This window comes from Mesoplodon mirus, assembly GCF_964341445.2.
Source record: "Mesoplodon mirus genome assembly, chromosome: 4".
NCBI classification, from domain to species: domain Eukaryota; kingdom Metazoa; phylum Chordata; class Mammalia; order Artiodactyla; family Ziphiidae; genus Mesoplodon; species Mesoplodon mirus.
Genome location: NC_138979.1, coordinates 112,074,314 through 112,095,899, shown reverse-complemented (window position 1 = coordinate 112,095,899; position 21,586 = coordinate 112,074,314). Strand labels below are relative to the sequence as shown.

General features: G+C 41.2%; 1 protein-coding gene across 1 annotated transcript in view; it reads left to right on the top strand.

Annotated features, from left to right (window-relative positions):
• The first annotated feature begins 6,765 nt into the window (after positions 1-6,765).
• The window catches only part of AVEN (apoptosis and caspase activation inhibitor), a 177,890-nt gene continuing 163,069 nt past the window's right edge, over positions 6,766-21,586 (top strand). The window contains exon 1 of the mRNA XM_082617157.1: positions 6,766-7,236. Coding sequence (XP_082473283.1) covers positions 6,991-7,236 — 246 coding nt within the window. The 5' untranslated portion in view covers positions 6,766-6,990. The remainder of the gene's footprint in view (positions 7,237-21,586) is intronic.

Genomic DNA, 21,586 nt, shown 5'->3' with positions numbered 1-21,586 from the left:
ATCAAATGACTATTTTCATTGTAGCCCAAGAAAACAGAGGTGGGTTGCTTTACATGAAGGCATAAATTGGAGCCATTCAAAGCACGTGTTGTGACCCTCAGGCCTTGGAGTTGCCTAGGTGGGTTGTCTTCTGTTGGGGTCGGTCGTCTCCTTATCCCGAAGTACGGGGCAGATGTTATCATCTTTTATGTGTGCCTGGACATGAAAAAGTCTGGGCGGTACCGCCACAAATGGATTTATGTGAGACTCTGGAAGTCCAGAAGCTCTTGACGGTGTTGTCCAAGTCTTCCTAACAGACTTGGTGGCATGGATCATATATTCATCTTTGAATTCCCAAGGATGGTGTGTCATTCTGGAAGCAACAAGGGAATGTTTCAAGGAGGGGGAAGTGATCGATCAACTGTATCAAATGAAGCTGATTAAAACAAGAAAAATTAAGACCGAGACCTGACTAATGGATGTAGTTACATGGAGAACGTAAGTCACGTTGGTAAAGTGGTGGGCATGAGAGCCCTGTGGGGTGAATTCAAGGCTGAATGGGAGGAGGAATGAGACAGTGCCGTAGATGACTCTTCTGCGGGGCTTTGCTGTAGAAAGGAGTAGAGAAATGGGGCAGAAGCTGGATTAGAATGTGGGACCGAGTGTTTTTGTTTTTGTTTTTAAGAAAGGTGTAAATTATAGCATGTTTGCAGCCTGATGGGAGCGATCCAGTCATTAGAAGAACTGATGTGTAGGAGAGAGGAGGGGTAGTTGCTAGAGAGATGTCCTCCAATAGGTGAGCAAGGATAGGACCCAGTGCCGTACTAAAGGCACTGACCTCGCACTGGAGCAGGGGCCTTCTCAGGAACAGGAGAGAAGGAAAGGTATATGTGTGCAGGCACTGGTAGGCTGGGAGTTGTAGTAAAGGCAGTGGTGGAGAGTCGTTTCTGATTGCTCCCATTTCTCTGTGAAACAGAAAGCAGGAGTGGGAGTGAGGTTGGAGGGAGAGAGGAGAAGGGATCAAGTCATGAATTCTGTATGTTCGGAGTTTGTTCCGTTCATTTTTGGGAGTTCTCTACCCCTGACACCAGCTCTGGAAGCCAAAGCACCATTGTGAGCTGACAGGCGGTTCACTTGCCCTCATCTTCCCCGGGTTACAGGCTGGGGAACCTGGCCTGAAAGAATGACTCCTGTCAGACTCCCTCCCCCTTCAGCCAGAGAGCACCCCTCAATGGTGGATGCTGCTGTTCAAAACACAAAGTAAATAAACAGACATAAGAGACCTTATCAGTGTTTTCCAATTTGCATTGTTCATAGATTAAGCATCAGAAATCAACTAAACTAGAAAATCTGCCTGCCTATAAAGAGAAGAATCAGGAAGACGCTTTTTTTTTCCCCATAAGAATTATATGTGCAAGGGCACAGTGCCTTTTAAAAAAAAAATCCTATCATAACAGCTACTTTCTGACAAATACCATATGATATCACTTATATGTGGCATCTAAAATATGGCACAAGCGAACCTATCTACAAAACAGAAACAGACTCTACAAAACAGAAACAGACTCGTAGACACAGAGAACAGACTTGTGGTTGCCAAGGGAGACGGGGAGGGAGAGGGATGGACTGGGAGTTTGGGGTTGGTAGATGCAAACCATTACATTTAGAGTGGATAAACAACAAGGTCCTACTATATAGCACAGGGAACTATATTCAGTATCCTGGGATAAACCATGATGGAAAAGAATATAAAAAATAATGTCTATATGTGCATAACTGAGTCCTTTTTCTGTACAGCAGAGATGGGCACAACATGGTAAATCAATTGTACTTCAATAAAACAAATTGAAAAAAAAGAAGAAAAATAACATGTACTTTCATCAAAGAGTGAGAGTTTATAAAATCTTGGACTAGGAATTAGGAGGTATTCTTGTGGTGCTTAAATGCCCAATACTACCTTGAGATGGTGGTTCTCAAACTTGGGCATGCATCACGATCACCTGATGGGTTTGTGCAACTCCTGATTGCTGGGCCTCATCCCCAGAGTTTCTGATTCTGGGGTTAGGCCTGAGAATTTGCATTTCTAATACATTCCCAGGTGATGCTATGCTGCTGGTCCACATTTTGAGAACTATTACCTTAAGGAATTGGCTTCATTTAAAAAATTAGGTCATATATATTTTAAAATATGCAACAAGTGCAGTTTATTTTCTTAGGAGTTACCTATGTAATTCAGGACTTTGTTTTAGATATCTCATGAATACTACCTAAGGGAAAACTGAATTTTTTATTCATGCAATGGCATATATTTAAAATCAGGACTATCATGTCAAAGCAGTTGCAGAAAATCCTCCTTCCCTTTGTTATTTATAAAACTAAAAGCTCTCTGGGTTTTTTTGTTGTTGTTTTTTTTTTTTTGCAATGCAGTAGGTACTTGTGTGCCATTTTCATCCTTTATGACACTTTTCCCATGTGGATCAGAATCAAATGAGGAAAGCATTCTCAACATCCTGGTTAAAAGCATTTCTGTCAGTGATGTCCTCCAGTTAGGAAGTGTTAGCAGGAGACCTTCAAATTCTCCATATCCTAAACACTCCTGGTTGAATTGAAAAAACCTTGAACTCATAGATGGGGAGGGCAGAGTAATGTAGTCCCTGGACTTCTGATGGCATCCGCAGCATAGACATAAGGGCACAGATTCTGAAACCAGACTGACCGGGCATGAATCTCAGTTTTGTCACTCATTAGCTTGGGCAAATGATTGAACTCCTTTGTGACTCAGTTTTCTTATCTGTAAAATAGGAATAATAGTATTTACGTCATAGAAATATTAATGAAGATTAAATGAGTTAGTGTGTGTAAAGTGCTTGGAATTGTGCCAGGCACAAAGGAAATGTTAAATAAATGTTACCTTTTACTACCCACAAACAAGTCTCTCTGTGCTCGAACAAAGTTGGCTTAATCTGAAACCCACTGATCTTATTTCCTCGACCAGGGATTGAACCCACGCCCTCAGCAGTGAAAGTGTGGACCCCTAATCACTGGACTGCCAGGGAATTCCTGCTCCCCACCCCCACTGATCTTTTCAGTGTCATACTTTTGGAGGCTTCTTGAGGGATAGTTATACAGTTAAATCCATTTTTGCTAGTGGTTCTCATGCAGGGTGATTTTGCCCCTTGGGATAAATGTCTGGAGACATTTTTGGTTGTCATAACTGGGGGGAGGGAGGGTCACCAGTCGGTAGCACCTAGTGGCTGGAGGCTGGGGATGCTGTTAAATTCTACAATGCTCAGGACAAGCCACCACCACCACAAAAAAATTACCAAGTCCTAAATGTGTCAGAGTTGAGAAGCCCTGATTTGTGCTGTCTGGTGTGAGATTAATATGTGGATCTTCATCTTGGTGACAGCCTGAATCTGTGGTGTGTTGATAAATATTTAACAACCTGTTCCCACCCCCACTGATGGGGGTGAAAACAAAGTCCTGATTTGCAGAATTTTGCCAATTTCCGTGGTGTAAAAATTCCCACTGTAACCCGTTTCAAGCAACCAACTTTATGTCACTGCACGTAGAATTAGGAAGAGATAATGTACCAAACCATTACAGTTCCTGGCCACATAGAGGATGGGGGCCCATGTTGTCCAAGGGGTTCTCCTGTTGGCTCCTTTATGGGGTGCAGAGAAAAGGATAAAATTCTTGTTACTACTCCCATCAGCTTGTTTAGTGTTTCTCTAGGGGTGGGATTATGAATTTGAGCATGAATTAAGTTATTCATCTTAATTCTGAGTGCCATTGACAGTGTTAATTTCACAAAAAAGATAAGGTAAAAAAAAAGAAATAGGATGTGGAGGAATAAAAAATGGGAAAGGCTGGAGAAGAGAGGGAAAAGAAAGAAAAATTGATGTACTGTGTGAGAAGTGACTATTGACAAAAATGTTAACTATTAAGACAATGAATAGAGAAATATATATAATAGAATACAGTGTTAAAAAAATACTATTATCCCGGGCCTCCCTGGTGGCGCAGTGGTTGAGAGTCCGCCTGCCAATGCAGGGGATACGGGTTCGTGCCCCGGTCTGGGAGGATCCCATATGCCGCGGAGCGGCTGGGCCCGTGAGCCATGGCCGCTGGGCCTGTGCATCTGGAGCCTGTGCTCCGCAACGGGAGAGGCCACAACAGTGAGAGGCCCGCATACCGCAAAAAAAAAAAAAAAAAATACTATTATCCTGACACATCTCCTCTCCCAACCCTGTATTTCCTCTCTTGACTAATAGTATCATTGGCTACCTGGTCACTCAAGCAAGAAACCTGGGCATCACCCCTAACTTCTCACCCTGACCTCCCCACTTAGACTTGGACACAAAGTCCTATCAGTTCTCCCATCTCCTATCTGTCCCATTATCTTCCTTTTTAGCTCTCAACTTAATTTAGGCCCTAATTATTTGTGGCTTGGGCTCTTCCAGTAGTTTCCTGATGGCTGCCTGGAATTCTGATCCTCCTCTACAGAATGGTTTTCTGAGTACAGTGGTTAACAGTATAGAATCTGAAGCCAGACTGCCCTGGGTTCCAATCATTCCATTACTCACTAGCTGTGTGATTTGGAAGTTCCTTTACGTCTCCGTCTGAGGTCCCTCATCTGTGAAACAGGGATGACACTAGTAGTACCTCATAAGGCTGCTGTGAGGTCTAAAGGAAGTGCTATATGGGAAGTACTTAGTGAGAACTGTGCTCTGCGTTACTTTGTTCAAGATTGCAGTTTACAACCCTTCAGCAGTTCTCTAGTCCCACTTATCAACCAGGCCAACTCCTGATCAACCATCAGGACTTGGCTCCTGGGTCTGTTTCTCATGAAGCCCTGGGAGACTCATTTAGGCAGTTTTTGTCTTCGTTCCAGACTTCACCTTGAATCTGTCACTGCACTCAGCACAATAGTGCAATCACCTGCTTACAGAGTTATTATCTTCCTTCTGGGAAGTGAGTTATTGATGCTTGAGAGCATGGACTGTGGCTTTTTTTCTTTTCTTTTTTTCTAAATCTTCAGGACCAAGCACTGTGCCTAACACAGAGTAGATAATTAGAAGCAATGAACAGTGTTAACTATGTATGAATGTAAGAGAGGGACAGAAAGGATTGGGAAAAAACACCTGTTTCGCCACACTGATTGGATGATGGATGTTTTAACCCTTCTCTGTATTATTTTCACGTGGTTTCTATAATACAAAGCTTTTTTAAAAATATAATTTTATTTATTATTTTTGGCTGCATTGGGTCTTCGTTGCGGCGTACAGGCTTTCTTTAGTTGTGGCAAGTGCAGGCTTCTCATTGCTGTGGCTTCTCTTGTTGTGGAGCATGGGCTCTAGGGTGTGCAGACTTCAGTAGTTGTGGCTAGTGGGCTCTAGAGCGCAGGCTCAGTAGTAGTTGTGTCACACGGGCTTAGCTGCTCCACGGCATGTGGGATCTTCCCGGACCAGGGATCAAACCTGGGTCTCCTGCATTGGCAGGCGGATTCTTAACCACTGCACCACCAGGGAAGTCCTGGTAATACAAAGTTAAAAATGGCTCCTATGTATCCACATAACAAACTGCCCTTTCCCCCCTTGGTTAAAATAGACTGGATCCATAAAATGAACTACTGCTTAGCAATAAAAAGGAACAAAATATTAAATCATGAAATATGGGTGAGTCCCCAAAACTGTCTACTAAGTGACACTGACACACAAACATGAAGAGACTGAGCTTGCCTGAATGAGAATGTCATTTCCACCACTACCGCAGCTGTGTCACATCAGACAAGTGGTTTAACTTCTCTAGGGCTCTTTCCTTATCTGTAAACTAAGGATGACAGTTGTACCTACCTCACAGGGCTGACAGGAGAATTAAATGCTCATGTGCTCAGTAAGTGTGAGCTAAAGCAGCCATTTCTATAAAAATTCTTCTGACGTCCTGGGAGCCCCTTCTGTCCATGACAGGCTGCACTGTTCTCTCCACTCCCAGTGGCTTGTTGCAGGCCACACCTCTCACCTGAGGGCCGACCCCCACTTCCTTCATAGCTCCTCCTGAACCCAGAGGTATGAAGGAACTTTAATAATTACACCTATTCATTCTTGAAGATCAGAAGACTAAATAGGAAAAAAAAAAGGAAAAATTAACTCACTGGAAGTCTCACCCCGCAGTTAACCACTAATGTAATAGAGAAGAACCTTCGTATTCTATTACAAGTTAGTCACTAAAGGGCTGTTGCCTGTAAGCTTCAATTATACATAATGGCCCATCTCTGGGAACCCTGCCTCCCAGGTAGTTAGCATTAAGCTAAAATACCTTTTTTTTTTTTTAGCTCACAAGAAACATCTTGACCAGGCCCACCTGTGAATGACTGCGGGGAGGAAGAGGACATGTTTGACTTTGCTCTCTCCCGTTTTAGTATAAAAGAAGCCTGAGTTCCAACGTAGGCAGCTGGTTCCTCGGGGGCAGGAGTCCACCCTCTTCTCGGTTTGCTGTCTCTCCAAGTAAGTCGTTACTCCTTGCTCTAACAAGTCATCTCTCGGATTCACTGGCCTGCAGCGTGCACCAGGAGCTTGCACTCGGTAACACTAATGTTTTGGTATATACTTTTTAAGACCTTTTCTTAGGCAAATACACCGTATCAGTATGTCTTCTTTTAATTAAAAAACGAGTTCATATTATGTAAACTTTATTTGATAACCCATCCTTTTACTTACTACTGCCCTTCCCCCAGAAACACCCCTGTCTCCCACTTGCAGCTTCTACTGGTCAGGCCTTTCCTCTGAACCCCCGGCCCTGCCGGAGACCAGGTTCCGGCCCCACCTGCTAGGCCCCGGGGCCGCCCCGCCCCCGCCGCGGCCAGCTTCCATACCCGGCCCCGCACCCCGCGCTCGCTGTCACCGGGGGCCCGTCGCTCGCGGCTCCTCCGTGCGGCCCGTTTCCGGTGGAGCAAGGGCGTCTCCGCGGCGGCCCGGCTCCCGCGCGCTCAGCACCGCCGGCGGTGGCCAGATGCAGGCGGAGCGAGGAGCTCGGGGCGGCCGGGGACGCCGACCCGGCCGCGGCCGGCCTAACGGGGATCGCGACCGCGAGCGGGCGGGCGCCCCGGCGGCGGTGGCGAGAGGCGGCGGCGGGGATGGAGGCGGCCGCCGGGGCCGCGGCAGGGGCTTCCGAGGCAGCCGCGGAGGCCGAGGAGGAGGAGGTCCGCGAGGCGGCCGCCGAGAGCCAGGAGGCCGGGGCACCGGGCCCAGTGCTCCGGTAAGAGGTGACGGCTGGTGGGGTCCTGGTCGGGGTCAGGGTCGCGGCCTCGTGGGACCGGGCCCGGTGGGGGTCCGGGCCCCGAGTCAGAAGCCGCGAGCGGCGTGCAGGGTACGCGCGAGCCCGACGGCGGCAGCGCCTGCGCAGGAAGGGCGGAGGGGGCGTGCGCCGGGGTGCGCACGTGGCGTGGGGGGTGGGTGTGCGTCCCTTGCTCCATCTCTGCTGGGCTGCCCTGGAGGGTCAAGGCCATGGGCTTCCCTAGCCTGCCCAAGAGGTCTTGGCCCAATTATTAAAGAACCCAGCGGCCGCGGCTATGTATCCGCAAGTCTAGGGGGCCGGTTGGGTTCGGGTGCGGGTGTCTGTGTGATTAACCCTTTTGGGGTGGGGACAACCAGGGCTTGGTCTCCCAGTGCCTAACCTCACAGGGAGACATTCCTATTATTAAGAAGGAGTGGTTTTGGGGGTCAGTTTTGTTCACTGCCTGTGCAATGCGTGGCACACAGTAGGCACATAATAAATGTTTACTCAGTGAAAGAATGACTCGGACGAGCTGGACTCTATAGTATTTGGGGGCGGGATCGGATGCATAGTTCTCTCTTTTTTTTTAATAGTATAGTTCTCTTTCATTGTATATGTGTAGGAATCGGGTCGGTGGCCTTCGTCTATTTGAATTTTCAATCTGTAAATGTTTCAGCAGTCAGGTCTCGATTTTACTAGCAATATAATCGGCCATATTCACACATTCATAATTGGAAGTGTCTTACAACTTGGAGCAGGGAATGGTTTGGGGGCAAACTGTTACTCTACTGATACCCTAGCTAAAGGAGTTAAATTACTGTCTTTATGAGCTGTTCTGTTATTTTAACATTTGTAGTACAAAACTGTCTTTATATTTTGAATTCCCATGTGCATAGATTAAAAAATTATTATAGTCTTGGGTTGAGTTAAATTTCCTATTACTGAAGTATTGATATTTGTAATATCTTAAGGGCATAGTAGGTAGAATGTCCCTAAAGATAGGAGTTCTGTACAGAAATAGAGTTGGAAGAAAATACAAAATTTAAGTGTGCCATATTTAACCTTGTTAGGATTAAGGCAGGTAATAAGTAAAATTTGAGAGAGGTATGAAGAAATTCTTAGAGTCAGCTCACCAGGAAATGAAGGAAACTGACCAGTCTAGTGCACGTTATATATCATATCTTGTTTTTATAACAACATTATTTACCTATATAACTTTATTACAACTTAATTTTTTTAGCAACTTGGAAGTTGTTTAAATAACTTGATAACAAATTTGTTATATGTATACTTTATATGTATAAAATCTTTACTTTTATAGGTTAACTGACTCTTGCCTAAGCTGTTGTAGCCATTGGCAGAGCTGGGATTTATACCCAGCTGCCCTTGACTTGACTGTGTTTTATCTCTTATATTTTTGTGAACCAATCACTGCTTTACTGAGAATAAAGGGGACACTCCTTGGTTGCAGGGATCATGTTTTAACAGTAATTGTAGTAGTGGTACCTTTGGTATTTGGTCTCTGTTGAACTAAATTGAGTGAAATGATGGTGTATCATTTAGAGATGAATAATGTATTTTTTGATTTATGCTAATATTGTAACCATTGTATTAAAACTTTAGGCTTTTATCCTTTTTTACAATGGTCTGAAAAATTCCATCTTGTGTTTTCTTTTAGGATTTTCTTACTTCACAGTTTAATGATTCAGTGTGTCAGTGAATGTAGATGCTTCGCACAGTGCCTGGGGCGTAGCTGCAGCCACTATTACCACCACCATCATATTTTCAGGCAGAGGTGGATGAAGAGAGGTTGGAAAGATTATTCCTTCATTTTGGTTTGGGTTGGTGGCCTGTAAGGTCACTTCCACGTCTCAGATTCTGAAGTGCTTTTCCTATTTAGGCTTGCTAAGAATACCATTCTTGGTGCCTAAAGGCTAAATGGGACAAGGTTGATTAAGGTGCCTGAGGCCTCCTTGCTCTCATATCCTATGGTGCATTTGTGCCCCAAATGGAGATTAATTGAAATGATTAGAAAGAAAAAAAGTTCACAGTAGAGTTTTAGCTGTGTAAGGACCAGGTACCTAACTGCAGAATTGAATACTGTCTATTCCCTTTGCTACTGTTGTAGACTACTACGGATACATGGCTTATAAGTAGAAAACAGGACAAAATAAAACTAAACAAAACAACTTCTTGATAGGTAATACTCCAAGGTAACTTAGTTGAGTACATTGCATCTGCTACTCTTCTGCTCTTAAATCATTTCCTCTATAGATGGTATGAACCCCAAGCCTATGGAGTTTGGGTAAGCATGTCATAAGGCTAATTATCTTCATTGAATACCCACTAGGTGTAATATTGTTCTTAATGCAATCATTAACTTAAAACCCCAATACTAGGATTTGCATAGTATTATTTTAATATTTTTGATGAACTGTTGACAGAGAGGAAGTCAAGGCCTACTGGCAGTCCTTGGAAATTTTTTTCTTCCCTGAAATATTAATAGTAACTTACATTTATTGAGCACTTAGTATGAGATGAGAAAACTGAGGCACAGTTAGATTACTCACAGTTAGGAGAGCTTAGGTGATTTGCCCAATATCACTCAACCACCAAATTAAGGAGTCTGAATTCAACCCAGCCATTTCGGCTCCACAGCTGAATCTTTTAACTACTACCCCAAACAGCATCTGGAGTGATTCTGAGATTGGAAGAGTGGATGTGTGGAGGACTTGAGTGATCCTTTTCACATACCTGTTTTCCTGATGTTTTGATATGATTATAAGGTTTTAAGGTAATACAGATACCATATTCAATTATTGTGGGTGTCAGATCTTTGCTTTCTTGCTCCATGTTAATGTGTCAGCTGCTCTTATTCATTTTTTTTATACATTTATTTTTTTTAATTTTTGGCTGAGTTGGGTCTTTGTTGCTGTGTGCGGGCTTTCTCTGGTTGCGGCGAGTGGGGGCCACTTTTCGTTGCGGTGTGCAGGCTTTTCATTGCGGTGCTTCTCTTGTTGTGGAGCATGGGCTCCAGGCGCACAGGCTTCAGTAGTTGTGGCTTGCGGGCTTCAGTAGTTGTGGCGCATGGGCTTAGTTGCTCCGCGGCATGTGGTATCTTCCCGGACCAGGGCTTGAACCCGTGTCCCCTGCATTGGCAGGCGGACTCTTAACCACTGCACCACCAGGGAAGTCTCTGTATTGACTTTTTATTTTTTTAATTTATTTTTATTTTTTATTTTATTTTATTTTTTATTTTTTTGGTGGTACGTGGGCCTCTCACTGCTGTGGCGTCTCCCGCCGCGGAGCACAGGCTCTGGACGTGCAGGCCCAGCGGCCATGGCCCACGGGCCCAGCCAGTCTGCGGCACGTGGGATCCTCCTGGACCGGGGCATGAACCCGCGTCCCCTGCATCGGCAGGAGGACTCTCAACCACTGCGCCACCAGGGAAGCCCCTGTATTGACTTTTTAAATAGAAGCGTCACATCATTCTTATGCATGGAGTCTAAATACTATAGTCATTTAATATTCGCCATCATTATCTATTTTTCCACCTTTTTCTTTTTTCGATGTTATTATTTTTTAAAATTTTCTTTTCAAGGTTTTCTTTTTTTAAAAAAATTTTTGTTTTTGGCTGTGTTGGGTCTTTATTGCTGCACACAGGCTTTCTCTAGTTGTGGCGAGTGGGGGCTACTCTTCATTGCGGCGCATGGGCTTATTGTGATGGCTTGTTGCAGAGCGCGGGCTCTAGGCGCACAGGCTTCAGTAGTTGTGGCACAAGGGCTCAGTAGTTGTGGCGCACGGGCTTAGTTGCTCTGAGGCATGTGGGATCTTCCCGGACCAGGGCTCTAACCCGTGTCCCCTGTATTGGCAGGCGGTTTCTCAACCACTGCCACCAGGGAAGTCCCTCGATATTATTTTTTTCTTCCAGTTTGAGTTATAAATGATGTATAGCACTATACGAGTTTAAGGTGTACAGCATAATGATTTGGTGTACATACATCATGAAATGATCATCACAATAAGTTTAGTGAGCAACTGTCATCTCATAGATGAAAATTAAAAAAAATAGAAAAAATTTCCTTATGATGGGAACTCTTAGGATTTACTCTAACTTTCATATATAACATACAGCTGTGTTATATTGCTCATGTTAACATTACATCCCTAGTACTTATTTATCTTATAACTGGAAGTTTGTACACCACCATCCATTTAAGAATCACATTAATATGAACAGTGAGAAGACTTACATTATTCCTTATTCTTTTTAACTTGTTTTTTAATTCCACATCTCCCTTAGAGCTTGACCCAGTGTAATATATTTTTGAACTTGAAAATCTTTTAGTGATTACCCTTTCTGCTTCCTTGTAACAACTTGTGATTTAAAAAAATGTTCTGTAACCTTAAGGCTTGGGTATAAATTTTTCTTTTAGATTAAATTAAAATCACATTGATTTATATACAATCTATTTTAATTAGCAGTTGTTAAACATGTAAAATTTCATGAAAATTTCATGTAAATTTTATGTAAAAAGATCATGTAAATAATCTTTTTCCCTAATGAATTTAGTTGGGTATCCATGAATGAATATTACTTATTGCCTGAATGAGACAGGATTCACTGTCTATTCTCTTCCTAATTTTTCTTTTTATAGATGTAAGTACTGAGAAACATAGTTCTCATAAATTGGTAGATGGGACTGGTTGGATTTTCGTCATATAAGTGTCACTCAACTCTTTGAATACCTTTCTGATTATATGCTGAAATCATTACTGTAAAACATTTGAATGATCTGTTAGCTGACAACTAGATTAGGTCCTCCTCAATTTTGTTGAAAACAAGGAATTGGAAACTACTGATTTGTGAAAGGTCTCAATACTTTCTCAATATCTACACCTGTATTTCAAATTACCCTTTGCTTGGGCTTCAGGGAATGCACCACAGTCAGACTGAGAATGGCCGAGAAAGGGTTGCCTTGTCCTCCAGTTCTAAGTGTCCTGTATTTCTAAGATAGACTGCTCTTAGGAAAGAGTATGGACATTGAATATCTGGAACTGGAACTTGATTCTTTTAACAACCTGCTTGTTCAAAAACCCTTAGGAAAATCTATATGACCCCCCCCCCCCACCCAGGCCTATGCCTACTCCATCAGAGGCCTGCTGAGATCACATTACTTACGAGCTCTCCTTCCTATCAGGAGCCTGTGTAGAGCCCTGTGAAAAAGGGCTCTAAACAGGGAAAAGAGGAAATCAGTACGTGAAGGCTCTGCTAATTGCACTACTGTCAGAAGGCCCTGTTCAGGATCTCCTTCTCAGGGATGGTTTCCCCTCATCTCCCCTCATCTCCTCGTGACCTGAACCCTATCTCTCACTGAGCTCAGTGCCCTGTATTTGAGCTGCCTTAGCCCTTGACTTTCTGCTTTGTCCTAGAGGACAGGAGCTTGTCTTGTTCACTGTTAAATTGAAAAAAAAAAAAAAATCACATTACTTACTTTTTTTTTTTTCTTTCCTTAGTAAGATAGTTTATGGCATGTATTCACCCAGAAGGTTGGAGTATTTTTTTTCTGGGATTTTTTTGGGGTTTCACGCTATGTGCAGAGTATGGTTTCCAATTTTCCAATTTTTTGTCATTCTTAGTAGTGTTACTGTCTCTGATTTAAACTACTGCTAGGATGGAAAATGGCAAGCTCATAATTCAACACGGCTACATTTCCTGGGGAATTACGTAGTAAGCCATTTCTGCTTTTTCCTTTTTTCTTCAGAAAAAGTAGTGATTACGTTTCACAGTACTGGGCAAGTGACCTCTAGAGAGGCTATGTAAGAAGTCATTTGGTCTTAGCCACACCACAGCATGACTGACAAGCGTTTTTTAAGAAATTAATTTAAGTGGTTGTAAAGGTGTTTTCTCTTCAAATGTCGCTGTTTCCTGATGCACTTTGAAATACCAAAGGGAGAAATAAAGACCGTACTGACACAATTATTTCTATTTTATAGACGCTCCCGATTAACTTATTAGGGCACTACATTCATTCTCTTTAAAATTTCTTTTTCTTTTGTTAGAGCCGTTTGTGCGTGTGTGTTGAGGTACCAAGAATAAATTCTTTAATACTTCTTCTTTTTCCTTTTGGATGGAAATAATCAACAACTTTGTTGGTCTGAATATTTTCTACAGAGTTTTCATGGGGCAGTGCCTTGATAATTGTTATAGATGATATCACACTTTTGAGTGGATTTTGTCAAAGGGTGTTGAGAAATACAAATTGATATGCTTAGTTTTATCCTGATGTCGCTAGGATGCTGTTTTTAGAATTTGACTAACCTGATGTCTGTCAGCCTTAAATTACTTAAAAGACAATTTCTGTAAAGAACAGTACTCCCAAGGATGCCATTTCTACCATCCATGTCACATCATTGGTATATGCAAATAGCATGACAATTAAAAAATTTGTAAGAGACTGATAGAATGAATTCCCCATTGTACATATTTAATTCGCCTTTTTTCTTCTTGCTATTAAGGACTGATACAAATACCTCTGATCCATATTTCTTTAGTACCAAGTCAAACTTACATTGAGGGATAGCAAACACATTTTAATATTAACCTCAGCAAAGTATTGGGATGACAGGACTGTTGCCCAAAATTCATATATATGCTTGGATTATCAGTGCTGTGATCCCTCCGTTTCTGTATTTAGCTGTGGGAAGTTACTAGCACTGGGAGATTTTGTCAATGGATGTGTATTTTGTGAAATAATTAGTCACCACATTTAGATGTCTGTAGTCTCTGGCTTGAAAGGACCATTAACAGCTGCATTTTGGGAAAATGTAAAATACTTAGCCTTCTCTCTCAAAGTCTAATGCAGTGTGAATTTCATTTAAATCATGGATTTGGATCTGCGGTTCTATTATGAATCTAAAGTTCACATCCCAGTAGATGGATTCATGATATTGAGGACTAGGATATTTTGCTCTCATTTTTTTTCTTTTACTACAATGCTGATGATAAAATAACAAGTCTTTGTTTAATACTTGGACTAACTAAAGCCTAGTCTTTTTTTATACTACTGAAGAAGGCTTAATCCCTGTTGCAGATACACAAACTTCAGGTCCTTCTGAAGAACTTGTGAGTTCTCCGGGAGCAAAGCCTGATTAAGAAATGAATATTTTTCTAAAGGCAAAGCTTGGCTTCCTATTTTCCCTTACTGTCCCTCACCCCACTCCCAGGTTGTATTTTGGTTTGCTGCTTCTTTTTTTATGTCAGTAGTATTATGATTTTGTAGGACAATTCCTGTTAAGTTTTTCTTAATTTTTATTTTATATTGGAGTATATTTGATTTACAATGTTGTCTTAGTTTCAGGTGTACAGCAAAGTGATCCATTATACATATACATATATCCTTTTTCAGATTCTTTCCCCATATAGGTTGTTACAGAATATTGAGTGGAGTTCCCTGTGCTATACAGTAGGTCCTTGTTTACCTATTAAGTTTTAAAAAGTATTTTTCTTTTTTTTCACAGTCAAGAGAATCATTGAATTAAGAGGTTAATAGAAAATGTTATTTTAAGAGCAATTATTTTATGTATATTGGAGGGGAAAATTAAGCAGATAGATAAGTTGGTTTTTCATTTTTACAGTATGGAAGTGGACTTAAAATGGAGGGTTTTTAGACAGAATTGGCAGGGAGGGGAGCTTCAGGTTTGCACCTCATCTGTTTCCTGAGTGGCTTCGTGGGGGGCAGGGAGGAGAGGGGAAAGTGCTGTTGAAGCCTGAGGATGGGTGTCCATGCTGGTGGGGGCATCACGGTGATCCCATGTGGGATGGGGTCTCTGAAAACTTAAGTATTAGAGTGGAAGAATTATGGACAAATAGGAATTACTGTTTCAAGGTGGTAGATAACGGGACTTTATAGATAAATGAATAGTTAGGGTATAACTTCTCAAAACCTACCTAAGTTCTGCTTTTTGCCTGTCTCTCTTCCTTCCTTTCTCTCCTCCCCCCAGCCCCCGCCCATGTTTTTTGTTTTCTGTTTTCTCATTTTTCTTTCAGGGGCTATATCACATGGCGGTCAGTGATGTGTGTTTTGCAGTGTAGCTGACTGATTAGAAACCTACCTTCCAAACCCCTACTTACTAGTTGTAAAACCTCAGGAAAGTTGCATAAGCTTTCTGAAACTCAGTTCCCTTACCTGTAAAGGGTGACTAAGAGTGTCTACCTTACAAAGTTGTAAAGATTGAAATTAGATGAACACAGTCAAAGGTGGTTCTTTTATCTACAGTCATGCTGCTGTCCTCCCTCATGCAGTCTTAATCTTCTTAGAGTATGCAGGTCAAATGCAAAACTACACTTAGTCACACACAGGAACTTACAGATGTATAGAATATTTAGAATTTGTATTACTTATTGAATAAGAATTATCTTTTTTCATTTAGAATTTCCTTAAAAGCTTTGAAGCAGTAAGTCTCCCAGCCTTTACTGAGAGGCTCTGTGCATGTGTTTTTGGGTATGTTTATAATGCTCTATCAGGAAATTTACAGCTCTGCCTTAACGTTCACTTCCTGCTTGTGTAGAGCCTCAAGGTTGGCCTGGGGGAAAAGATTAGGGCCTTCTCAGATCTTTCCTGGGCATGCCCACAGCTTTGCACTTGTGCATGGCCTCCTAGATTCTCAGGAATATGTCAAAGCTTTACAATACCCTCTTGGGCATCTCATTCTCCAGTTTTACCTTATAAGTTTCAGCCTCTTTTGAGCCCACCTGGTATCACTGCCTCAAGTGGCTATGATTTTAAACTTTTGCTGCTGATTTTTTTTCTTTTTTTTACAAACTTCCTGGTTATATGACTGTTTACCCAGGGTGAGTTCTAAGTCTGCTCAAATAAAAACAAGATCTGAGGGCTTCCCTGGTGGCTTAGTGGTTAAGAATCCGCCTGCCAATGCAGGGGACATGGGTTTGAGCCCTGGTCTGGGAAGATCCTGCATGCTGTGGAGCAACTAAGCACGTGTGCCACAACTACTGAGCCTGTGAGCCACAACTACTGAGCCCACATGCCTAGAGCCCTTGCTCTGCAACAAGAGAAGCCCCTGCTCACTGCAACTAGAGAAAGCCTGCCTGCAGCAAGGAAGACCCAACACAGCCAAAAATAAATAAAATAAATAAATTTATTTAAAAAAAAGCAAGATCCGAGAATGGAGCTTTTCACAGAGCTTCCAGAAAAGTCAAATAGTGACACCTCTCTGGGGGATGGGACTTTGGCAAGCTCTTCTACCCTCTCCAGTGGCTGCAAGGCTGCTGGTTTTCACAGTCACCATTGTAGTGAGGCTTTTGGTTTTCAGGGCTATTGTAGAGCTGGGTAGAGTGGGATTGGAATAAGCAAGTTGCTGTTCTTACAGAAATTTAGCTGTTTTTCTTGAATAAACACTCCTTAGGTTGTTGCAAGGTTTTGGTTAATTTCCATAGTTCTGAAAGTGTTGGTTTTAACAGTTTTTTGTCAGTGTTCTTGTTGCTTTTGTGGCAGAGTGGATATTCGGAAGTCCTTACTCCGCCATTCTGGAAGTGCTTCTATCCTGTTTTTTGAAGCAGCCATTGCTACTCTTTCTAATTGTTGGAAACTTCTTTTTCTTTTTGTGACAAAACATGTCTCCCCTTAACGCTGTTATGTGTAGGACAGAGTTATGTTCTCTGGAACAACAGAGTTTTTGACTGAGCCAAAACATAGGAAGAATTCCCTTAAGACTAAAAACTGCCCTGGGGGACTTTTTAATGTTTAATTTGAGAGACTTTTTTTTCCCTGAAACTGTCAACTTGGGATTGATCACATATAGTCAGAGTATGGTAGGTAGGCAAAAATGAATGATTTTTAATTATTTAGTCAAATATGATATTTTATCATTTTATGAGACTATTTTCATGATTGATTCCTCTGAAGATTTTGGCACCTAATTTACAGTTTATATTTTTTAGTACATCCTGGGTGACACTCACTTATATGTGATTGATACACACCACATCACGGTCTCTATCATGTGATTTCTTCAATTCTAAATTTCTCAAATTTGACTTCTTCCAATATTCCTCCCTATGTTGTCAAAATTAATCTGTTTCTTTTCCTTCCCTTTTGTATCAGAGATACAGGTATCTCCTAAGATCAAAAGTTCTACCTATTCTGTTAAATAACAGAAAAATACCAAGAAGAAAATAAAAATTACGTGTAATATCATTACCCAGAAATAACCACTGTCAACATTTTGCTGTATGGTCTTTCGATATAAAACTGGAAAGATGTCATGATAAGACTTTAAGGAAAAAAAATAATATGTATTTATGTGAAAATTATAAGATGTGTACATTCATTTAAAATCCTGAAAGGGTGTGAATACGTATCAAGCTATTAATCTGTGTTTGGAGTGGGGAAAATATAGGGACTATGTGGAACTTTGTCTTTCCCTTTATTCAAATTTTTTATAGTCGTATATTATTAGCAACATAAATACATTGCATTTGAAAAGAGGATTCTACAAATAAACTTTGATTAGAAAATAAGACAAGATGGGCAGGCAAGATGATGCATATACGAATAATAGGGATTATCTCTGGGTAAAGGGACTGTGGTGTCATGCACTGTACAAAGGACTTTGTGTGGAAAGACAATCACTTTAGTTTGGACAGGTTATGTTCCTGTCCCTCTCCTATTTCTCTCTCTCCACATACACACACACTATTGTTTTTTTAACATCTTTATTGGAGTATAATTGCTTTACAATGGTGTGTTAGTTTCTGTTGTATAACAAAGTGAATCAGCTCTACATATACGTACATCCCCATATCTCCTCCCTCTTGCATCTCCCTCCCACCCTCCCTATCCCACCCCTCTAGGTGGACACAAAGCGCCGACTATTTTGTTTTTTCTTAAAGATTTTATTTTGAATCTTTAAGAGTAAATGGTAGACATGATGTCCGTTTACCCCTAAACACTGCAGTATGTATTTTCTTTTTTTTTTTTTAATTAATTAGTTTATTTTTGGCTGTGTTGGGTTTTTGTTGCTGCCTGCAGGCTTTCTCTAGTTGCGGTGACTAGGGGCTACTCTTGGTTGCGGTGCGCGGGCTTCTCATTGCGGTGGCTTCTCTTGTTGCTGAACTCGGGCTCTAGACATGCGGGCTTCAGTATTTGTGGTTCGTGGGCTCTAGAGCGCAGGCTCAGTAGTTGTGGCGCACAGGCTTAGTTCATCTGCAGCATGTGGGATCTTCCTGGACCAGGGATCAAACCCATGTCCCCTGCATTGGCAGGCGGATTCTTAACCACTGTGTCACCAGGGAAGCCCTGTATTTTCTAAAAGCAAGGAAATCTTGTACATAACTATAGAACAATTATTAAAATCAGGAAACTAAATTGATACAATACTATCATCTAACTTTATTGAGATTTTTCCAGTTGACCCAATAATGGCCTTTATTAGGCTTTGAATCTTGAGGCAATGATGTATAGATGTAGGATAATTAGAGATTATTCGCTATAGCAATTATCATGGCATCCTCACTATTTCTGTTAGGTGACTGAGTTCTCAGTTGCTCGTTTCCTGCTTGGGTTTTTTGTTTTTTTCCCCAGCCTCCAGACTTCTCATCTATTTTATAAGCTACTCGAAATTCTTTTAGTAAATTCATTTGCTGCCCAAGTTTGCCAGAATTGATTTCTATAGTTTGCAACCCAAACTTTGACTGACATATTACATTTCTCACACTCTCTGGTTTTCAAAATCTTATTCATCTTCACATGCTAGTTCGAATGCCACCTTTAGTGAAGCTTCCAGTTTTCCTCAGTTAGCAATGTGGTACTTTGTAAATAGAGCATTTATTTTTAGTCTTCATTTTATTATAGTCAGTTATTTACTTGTATGTCTCCTTCATTAATTGTAAGCTACTTGAAGGCCTGTACATGATATAGCACTGTGGTGTTCAGATGAGTGATAGGATTTATCAATAGAAGGTAATTTAGAAGGTAAATGGAGCAAGCTAGAGAGTGTGTGTTTTTAGACAGTGCCATTTTGGGAGTTCAGGTCAGGGAAACCCTTTATGTTTCATTTGCCTTTGTTATGCTATTTGAAGTACCCTTCCTTTGGTGGTTGAGAGCTCAGTAACTAAAAAGTTACTGCTCTCCCAAGGGCCAGATCTACACAAGAGCTTTAAGTCACATTGGATTTTATATTTTCCTTGTTCTAAATCTTTTAAACTTTCCAGTGTAATGCAAACCACAGATTTTTTAGACTGTGAGAATAAAACAGGAATTATAGTATCCAGAGGTCTTATATGTACAGCGCCCCTTTTCCCTATTTTGTTTTCTATTTATGTTTTAAACTCATTTGTTGTATGTATTATTCAAACGATTCTTATTTCATCTATACTTTGGAGTCCTTGCCACTTTTATCTTTGCCATTTTTTTGGTCAGTTATTAAATAGAAAAGTTTTTTTTTAAAGCTGTCTGATTTATATGGTTCTGTATATTTTAAATTATATTTGAAATGTTAGAGTCCATAAGAAATTTTAGTGTTTATTTTTCTGTTTTTTAACTATTTCCTAATCTGTTACTAATGAATTGACAAGAGTACATGTTTGTTAAATTTAAACTAGAATATATTTATAAAAATGTACTGTGTTAGTTCTATGTATAGAATAATGGGATTGGAGAAAAAATTTTTTTATCTAGCAGGGAATAATGAAAGTAACTAGCTTTTTAGTAGCGTTTCTTTATGCTATAAAATTAGGTCAGGACTAACCTAGGACAGAGCATTTCTTGTGCCCTAATTTTATTATTATTGTTACTTTTGTTTGTTTTGCCAAGTAGAACTTGTAGGTTCTTTATTTGCTTCAAAGAGATGGTGGGAACATAAATTAGGTTGCTTACAAATATTTAAAAATCTATGTTAGGGACTTCACTGGTGGCGCAGTGGTTAAGAATTCGCCTGACATTGCAGGGGACACAGGTTCAATCCCTGGTCCAGGAAGATCCCACATGCTGCGGAGCAACTAAGCCCGTGCGCCACAACTACTGAGCCCACATGCCACAACTACTGAAGCCCGTGCACCTAGAACCCCTGCTCTGCAACAAGAGAAGCCACCGCAGTGAGAAGCCTGGGCACCACAACAAAGAGTAGCCCCCGCTCACCGCAACTAGAGAAAGCCCGTGCACAGCAACGAAGATGCAACGCAGCCAAAAAAAAAAAAACAAAAACTATGTTAATGTCCTTGCAGATAAACTTCCTAATGAAAGCATATGCAGAAAGAACCTTTAAAACTATGTTTTTAAAAAAAGTGTTGATCATATTCAATACTTAGATACTCTTCTCTTGGTGGGAGTTGGTACAACTCATTAATGAAACCATTTGACATCAGGGTTTAGCCGGTGATCCAGCAATTCCATGTTAGCAATTTATCTTACAAATATGTCTGAATAGTTAGCAAATGTAAGTAGATGATTGTTCTTTGCAACACTGTTTAAAATAAGGAAAATCTAGAAACAACTTCCTAAATGTCTGTTAAGAAGGACTGGTTAAGTAAATCATGGTATGTCTATGCAGAGGGATACCGTGTAGTTATTAAAGAATGGGGTAGATATGGAAAATGTCTAATATCAAGGGAAAAGGTTACTTCAGAAAACTAAGTATTACATTTGTGTAAAAAGAAGATATTCATACATAGGCATACAACGGAAGGCTGTATAAGAAACATACGTAGTGGTTACCTTTGGGGAATAAGAATAGGAGAAAAGGAAGATTTTATCTCTTTCTGTACTATTGAATTTTATTTTGTTGCCAAGAACATGCATTACTCATATGAGTAAAGAAACAAACAAAGTTAAATTACCTAGAACTGCTTCTTTGTAGGCCCTGAAAGCCATCCTTACATTTAACTGGTCAGAACCTCCCTGTGAAGGAGGTTGGCAGTGTTAAGTGTAGTTTTTTAAATTAATTAATTAATTAATTAATTAAAGTTTTGGCTGCACTGAGTCTTCGTTGCTGCATGCAGGCTTTCTTTAGTGGCGAGCGGGGGCTACTCTTCGTTACAGTGTGTGGGCTTCTCATTGCGGTGGCTTCTCTTGTTGCAGAGCACGGGCTCTAGGCGTGCAGGCTTCAGTAGTTGCAGCATGCAGGCTCAGTAGTTGCGGCACACGGGGTCTAGAGCTCAGGCTCAGTAGTTGTGATTCACGGGCTTAGTTGCTCTGCAGCATGTGTGATCTTCCCTGACCAGGTATCGAACCCGTGTCCCCTGCATTGGCAGGCGGATTCTCAACCACTGTGCCACCAGGAAAGCCCTAAATGTAGTTTTATAGATGAAGATATT